The 7736-nt window shown below is 49.2% G+C and overlaps 1 protein-coding gene across 1 annotated transcript; it reads left to right on the plus strand.

Annotated features, from left to right (window-relative positions):
* Positions 1 to 654: 654 nt before the first annotated feature.
* On the plus strand, positions 655 to 1755 carry LOC102830370 (chromosome unknown open reading frame, human C2orf57). Its single transcript, XM_006866802.1, has one exon. The coding sequence runs from the start codon at positions 655 to 657 to the stop codon at positions 1753 to 1755; it is 1101 nt and encodes a 366-aa protein (XP_006866864.1).
* Positions 1756 to 7736: the final 5981 nt, after the last annotated feature.

Genomic DNA, 7736 nt, shown 5'->3' on the forward strand with positions numbered 1-7736 from the left:
CTTCCGAGACTAAATCTTTGCAGGAGCAGCCTGCCTGTTTCTCTCAGGGAGAGTGAACTGCCGACCTTGCGGTCAGCAGGTCAGCACATAGGAATCCTTAAAGTCAGGCAAAACCTCTCAAATATGAAAGTATTCATTTTAACTTGCTGGATGATCTCTCAACAATGGAAACTGCCATGGTTCATAGAACCGGCCCTTCCAGTGGCTCCCAGGGTCTGTGCCAATACCTACCGTAACTTAGACACGCCCCACCGCCAACGACAGCCAGAGTCAGGGGCTGTTTGTTCCTACTCTTTGTTGCTAGAAAAGGGGTCCTCTGCAGAAGGACAGGCCAAGTCTGGTCTTGAGTCACCAGTATGGACGGTGAAGACTTGGGAGGTGTCCATAAATAAATCAACATCTGCATCCCAATCCAGCTGTTAGTCACCAACCAACCTGACTCCTGGACTCTGCACACACACCTCCACCTTTGCCAAGATATTGGCTTTCTTTCCCTGCATGCCCTTGGCCAGCCCCTCAAGAGACTCAGGACCCTTTGGTATACAGGTTCCTGTGACATCGCCTGCCAGCTACCCACAGCCCCTGTGACCTCACCCACTGGTCAGCACAGCCTGGCAGGGGGTAGCCACTCCCTCGAACCACCACCGGGCATAGATGACCACCGAGCCCTTGGGAGAGGCCAAAGGTGCCAGCAACAGCCCATATGGCACTCCAGAGGCCTCCTTGGGCAGTGTGGCAGATAAGCCGTCTCTGGAGAACGTGGCAGGAGAGTCACAAAGCCAGGCAAGTGGCACCTTGACAGAGGATGGGAGTCAGGCCTTGGTCCAGCTAGTCACCCCGGAGCCTATGTCGGCATCGAAGCATGTCCCAGTGGACAGCACGGAATCTAAGGAGATTACATCTATGGTCCTCCACCAAGCCCCGGGTGCTCTGCAAACGTCCACAAGCTTCCAGAACCCACCGTTACTAAAGCTGGTTAACGATGCCAAGAAGCATTACAGTCAGCTGAGTTTGCAACAATATTCTCTGGTGAAGGAAGAGAGATCCCTGAGCCAAAGGCCACTGGAGTTAGCACCCCCTTCCCCAAATGTGGGCTCACAACCTGAGGAGAACACTGCTGGTCAACCCGCTCTAGACGCCACTGCCTTGAATCCTACTGCCCAGCACATTGTAGATGCCCACGGTCAGCCTGCCACAGAGCAACCTGGGGGCCTAGAGACCTTGAGCCTTGAGGACAGTTTTGAGGACAGCCCTGAGGAGCCACAGGTTTGGTCCTTCTCATCAGCCTCAGGCAGTAGTGCACCCCCATCACCTGCCCCACGCCCGGTGGCCCTGGGGAGGAGGCTCCTGGACCCCAACCTATACATGGCCGACGAGGAGAACAACTACATGCGGTCCATGACCAGCTTGCTGGGCGGGGGCGAGGGCTCCATCAGCTCCCTGGCAGACATTCTGGTGTGGTCTGAAACCACCATAGAGATGGCCACGGGCTTCCTGGGCACCGGCCACAGCTCCGTGACGGACCTGCTGCAGGGCACGGGGCCCAGCCTTCGCTCAGCTTCCAGCATCCTGGGCAGTGCCAGCTCAGCCTTCTCCTCTGGGCTGACAGCAGGCACGGGCTCCGCCCTACGCTCTCTCACCCACATGCTGGAGACTTTTGAACGGCGGACCATCGAGGGCATCCGCTCAGCCGTGCGCTTCCTGACCAGCCACCTCACCCCACACCGGGACTCGGATGGCCCCAACTGTGACTAGAGCCCCCAGAAGGACTGCCGAGGGGGGCCCTTGAAGCCCAGCTGCCCTGCCTACCCAGACCCTGGATGGCGCTCTCCAGAACAGGCAATAAACGACCAGCGAGTGTTTATTTTCTAAGTGCCAGCCTCTCCCCTTCTCCAAGCCGAGAGGGCAGCAGGGCGAAGGGACCACAGCAGGCTGAGGGCCTCTGGAATCAGAAAGGTGGTTCCTTTCTATTTGGGCTTTGGGGCAGGTGTGCAGAAAGAGAAGAGCAAGGGCAGGACCGGGGGACAGAGGGGAGTGTCGGGGGGGGGGGGGGGGGGGGGGGCGGGGGGGGGGGGGGGGGGGGGGGGGGGTAAGGCGAGAAGGAGGAGTCTCAAGCCCGTACAAAGGATCCTGACAGGACATTCAGCCAGGGAAGTGCCTTCCTGCAGAACGAAGGCCTGACCCTCCCCCGATGGACACTGGCCTGGAAGACTCAGGCTGCTCTGCTGGGTGGGGGCTCTCTGAGAGACAGACAGTGGGGGTAGACAGCTCTGAGACAAATGTGGGTTCAAACCCACCACTTTGCCCTTGGGACCTCTGACCCCGCCTCCCTGAAACGGAGATATACAAAATTCCCACCCTAGAGATGGTGTGAGCATGTGGAACAATGCTGGCCAGAGCCCACAGAGCTGACACTTAATTAAAAACAAAACAAAAAACAATTGTTGGGGAGTCAACTCAGACTCACGGCGAGCCCATGGCCCCACACGTATCAGAACTGGGTTCCAAATGATTTTCAGTGGCTGAGCTTTGGGAAATAAATTACCAGGTCTTTCTTCCTGACATGGGCTTTTGGTTAGCAGCTGAGGGCATTGACCATTTGACCACCCAAGGACTCATTTAATGAAGGTACACATTTCAACCATCGTTATCATCCTTAATTCAGGCTGGCCAAGAGCTAAGGACCTGATGGAGTGACCAGCTGGCCCTGTCCACCTGGGACCAAGGAGCCTCTGGGAGGTGGGACTTTTCACATTGAAAAGCAGGAAACCTCTGGGGAACCAGGGTGGTTGGTCATCCTAGACCCAAGTGTCTTGATGCAGTTTCTGCTGTTGCCTGTCCACACTGAAATGTGTTTTCTGGGGCAGTTCTGAACACAGGGACTCAGGAGCTATCGTGGCTGGACACAGTGCCTCAGCTGGTGGAGAGCCTATGAGAGAAGCCCCCACTGGACACCAGCCCCAAGTCCTTCCCTCATGAGCTAGGCACCTCATGCAAGTGGCACCCACATACCTATGCACCATAGCCTTGACCATGGGGGTCATACATTGGCTCCTGACCTGTCCTAACATAACAAACAAACAAAAAACCCCACAAATGGGTGTCTTTTAAAGAACAGAAATGTATTGTCTCATAGTTCAGGACCTAATGAAGTTCACATTCAGATCGTAACTCTCAGGGGAGGCCTTTGTCTTATTCAGCTTCTAGTAGCTACTGGCAACCATCCGGGCTTCTTGTAGATGCAACAGCTGTTTCTGTCTCCCCCTGTCAGTGTCTCCATGTCTGTAATTTTCTTTTTATAGCTCAGAAGGGATTAGGTTTAGGACCTACCCTATCCTGGCATGACCTCATTAACACAACAATAGAAAACTATTTCCAAACAGGATTCAGTGGTGGATTTGTTTTCCTACATTTTGTTGTTAGATGCCACTGAGTTGGTTCTGACGCATACAACCCCACGCACAAAACCCTGCCCGTTCCTCACAATTCACAATTGTTATGTTTCGGTCCATTTCTGCCGCCACAGTGTCAAGTCATCTTACTGGGGCTCTTCCTCGTCACTGAGCATTTTACATTCTCCTGACACTGATCCCTCCTACTAATACGTCCAAAATATGACAGAGGAAGTCTCACCATCCTGGCTTCTAAGGAGAATCTGACTGTACTTCTTCCAACACGAATTTGTTGTTTCTGGCAGTCCATGGTACTGCAACACCGTAATTCAAATGAATCGATTCTTCTATGGTCTTCCTTATTGATTGTCCAAATTTCACATGAATGTGTGACTATTGAAAATACCATGGCTTGGGTCAGGTGCACCTAAATCCTCATACGGACATCTTTGCTCTTAAACACTTTTTTTTGGTTGCAGATTTAACTAATCCGATATGTCATTTGATTCGATTTCTTGACTGCTGCTTCCATGAATGTTGATAGTGGATCCAAGCAAAATGACGTATTTGACAACTTCAATTTTTTCTCTATCATAATGTTATTATTGGTCCAGTTGTGAGGATTTTTGTTTTCTTTACATTCAGGTGCAATCCATACTGAAGGTTATGAAGGTCTTTGATGTTCATCTATAAGTATTTTAAATCCTCTCAACCTTCAGCAAGCAAGGTTGTATCATCTGCATATCACAGGTTGTTAATGAGTCTTCCTCCAATCCCAGTGCCACATTCTCCTCCATATAATCCAGTTTCTCAGATTATGTGCTCAGCATACAGACCGAATAAGTATGGTGAAAGGATACAACCCTGACTCACCCTTTCCTGATTTTAAACCATTCAGTTTCCGCTGTTCTAACAACTGTCTCTTGGCTTAGGTACAGGTTCCTCCTGAGCACAACGAAGTGTTCTGAAATATGCATTATTCACAATGTTGTCCATAGTCTGTCATGGTCCACACAGTCGAAAGCCTTTGCGTAGCCAACAAAGTGGAAGTAAGCATCTTTCTGATATTCTCAGCTTTTAGCCAAGATTCATCTGACATCAACAATTATATTCCTTAGTCCACATCTTCTTCTGAATCTAGTTTGAATTTCTGACAGTTCCCTGTCATTGTACTATTACAACCATTGTTAAATTACTTTTAGCAAAATTTTACTTGATGTGATATTAATGCCACTGTTTGATGATTTCTGCATTCTGTTGGGTCACCTCTCTTTGGAATGGGCACAATTATGGCTGTCTTCCAATCAGTTGGCCAGGTGGCCGTCTTCCAAATCTCTTGGCATAGACGAGTGGACACCTCTAGTGCTGCATCAGCTTGTGGAAAGATTTCCAAGCATCTTCTGTCACTTCCTAGAGACTTGTTTTTTCACCAGCGCCTTTGAAGTTGCTTGCACATCTTTACTATCGACCCTTGATCATCTGTTACCTCTTGAAATGCTTGAACACTGATCATTTCTTTTTGGTACAGTGACTCTGTGTGTTCCATCTTCTTTTGAGTCAATATTTTATCTGTTGTCATTAAGTGCCATTGAGTTGGTTCCAACTTGTAGCAATCCTATACAGGATTTCTGAGGAGTGGCTGATAAGTTTGAACTGCCAACCTTGTAGTTCAAACCAACCTTGTGGTCCAGTGCTTATCCTGCAGGACTCCACAGAATCCTTCAACCTTTCAAGTTGAGGCTTGAATTTTTTCCTCAGTTCTTTCAGCTTGAGAAATGCTGACGGTGTTCTTCCCTTTTGGTTTTCTAACTCCAGGTCTCTGCATATCTCATTATAATACTTGGCTTTGTCTTCTTGTCTTGTCAGGGTGGGACCTTGCAAACAGCATGGATGAAACCCTAACGAGGGGATTGGTCAGCGTTGCCATTCCACTAGGCTTAAAATGACTCATCCCAGAGGTGAAACGGAACCTTATGATCATCGAAAAAATAAGAGTTGGGACAGGAGCTTGTCCTCCTGGACCCTGGAAACAGAGAAAGAGAGTTGTTAACACTAGAGACAGTGAGAGACAGTAGCAAAGAAACTGCAGCCGCAGAACCGGCAGACTGGCATGGTGGATTTCCGGGCCCGTGGTATGACAAAGCTGAGTCCCTTCTGGCAGGAGGCTTGCTAAAGAAATGAGATGCCTTTATTGTGAGAGCTCAAAAAGCTGTGTAACACTCACCACAAGGTCGGTGGTTCAAACTCACCAGCTGCTCCTCCGAAACCCTATACAGGGTCGCAATGAGTCAGAATGGACTCGATGGCACTTAACAACAACATAGAAGAACTGATGTGTTTTATTTATGGTGTTGGAGGAGAATATTGAAAGTACCATGGACTGCCAGAAGAACAAACAAATCTTTGTTGGAAGAAGTACAGTTAGAGTGCTCCTTAGAAGCCAGGATGGCAAGACTTTGTCTTTCATACTTCGGACATATTATCAGGAGGGACCAGTCCCTGGAGAAGTGGCTCTTGGAATGAAAGATAAGGCAGTCTGCTTCTGTAAAGATTTACAGCCTTGGAAACCCTAGGGAGTGTCCTGCTCTGTTCTCTAAGGTCACTATGAGTCAGGAACAACCTGATGACAGTGTATTTATGAACTCATGAAGGATGTGGCTACTATTCACATCAAGGGCCCTATTCACAATGATGTCCAAGAGATGATGTGAGGGCCATGAAGAGTGCAAGATGGATCCTGCTGCAGAGGAATCCAGTGAATAACCAGAGGAGGTAACCGAGCAGTGACCTTGGTCAAGAGTAAACACATGAACACCTGACTTCATAGGAACATCCGTTGAAATCCAGTAATTAGTACAAAAACCACCTCATCCACCATAGATTTGGCATGTCTTTTCCTGGTTCCCCTGAATGTCTCCTTGGACATAGGTTTGTCGTTTTCTCTACATGTTGTTGTTGTTGTTGTTGTTGTTAGGTGCCATCTAATTGGTTGCAACTCATAGTGACCCTCTGCACAACAGAACGAAACACAGCCTGGTCCTGCGCCGTCCTCACAATTCTTGTTATGTTGTTAAGGCCAATTCTACTTTGAGAAGGCAGCTTTTTCTTCCCTAGTTGTATTCTGAGTGCCTTCCAACCTGAAGGGCTCATCTTAGGCATTATATTAGACAATGCTGTTATTCACAAGGTTTTCAGTGGCTAACCTTTCAGTGGCTCTACCTCTCCTTCTTTGTCTTAGTCTGGTAGCTCCACTGAAACCTGTCTACCATGGGCAACCCTGCTGGTATTTAAAATCCCAGTGGCCTAATAACACACAGCCACCATAGTATGACGCCCTGATAGATGAGTGAGTTGTATTCCAACACATCTGATGGTGTATAAACCCACACTGACTGCATGGCCCTTTACCCAGATGGCTCTCAACATGTTACTGTTGGAAGTTAACTGAGTGCCAACCTCTGCCTGTAACTACCCTCAGAAATCAAGCTCTAATCACCATGGCTTTTACTGTCCCCCGTTTTTTGGAAACTGACCTGTGCCCCTCAGAGCCTGCTACTGTTTAATCCAGTTCAGGCTGGAACCTGTGACCCCAACTTCCATTGGACTCTACATCAGCAAGTCCTGAATCCCTTTGAAAGAGGTGGTGGTCAGGCCTCATTGGTCCCTTTGGATCCGTCCTTCCACCAGTGACTGATGTAGTCTGTCCTATCCTGAAGGACAGCAAAATGGCATCAGCTGGGCTGACTCTTTCTGCTGCTTCCCAGCCATCCTCTTTGTTGTGGGATGAACAGCTGTGGTGGCAAAGTCACTTGGCAAAGAGTCTTCTCCATAGGTGTGACCCCAGGCTTCTAACCCCAGCTGGAGGTGAGAGCTGTACACTCAGGGATAGGGAGTCCAACACAGGGAGACGTGAATGAGCACTGCCAAGGAGAGATTGTAGGGTAAGAAGGGAAGACCCAAGGGCAGGAGCTTGAGGAAAGGCCCCACTCCAAAGGCAAGCGAAGCAGCAGAGGAAGTTGAAGACTCCCCAGGGCCTGCTGTGTTGGATGGGTCGCCCTCTTGAGGAGAGGAAGTTAGCAGGACAGAAGCCACCTCTCAGGGGACACACAGTGCTCAGAAAGACGTACGGTGTTTCATGAGAATTGAGGCCTGACAGTTACAGATTCACCCCCTTACCATGTTGACACCTCCTCATTCCACATCAGGGAGCCAAGTGCCTTCTCATTTCTTTGTTAGGGAGTATGTCTGAAAACCAGTTTTCTTTAGGAGTGATGGCCACCTCTTCAGTTTCACGTTCTGCCACTGAAAGATGGGGCTAGTCAGCAGAGGTTCTATTGAAAGAAA

The sequence above is a fragment of the Chrysochloris asiatica genome, unplaced genomic scaffold, assembly GCF_000296735.1.
Source record: "Chrysochloris asiatica unplaced genomic scaffold, ChrAsi1.0 scaffold00096, whole genome shotgun sequence".
Classification (NCBI taxonomy): Eukaryota; Metazoa; Chordata; class Mammalia; order Afrosoricida; family Chrysochloridae; genus Chrysochloris; species Chrysochloris asiatica.

Coding starts and splice junctions, on each gene's coding strand:
- LOC102830370 (XM_006866802.1), top strand. CDS start 655: ATGACCACCGAGCCCTTGGGAGAGGCCAAAGGTGCCAGCAACAGCCCA.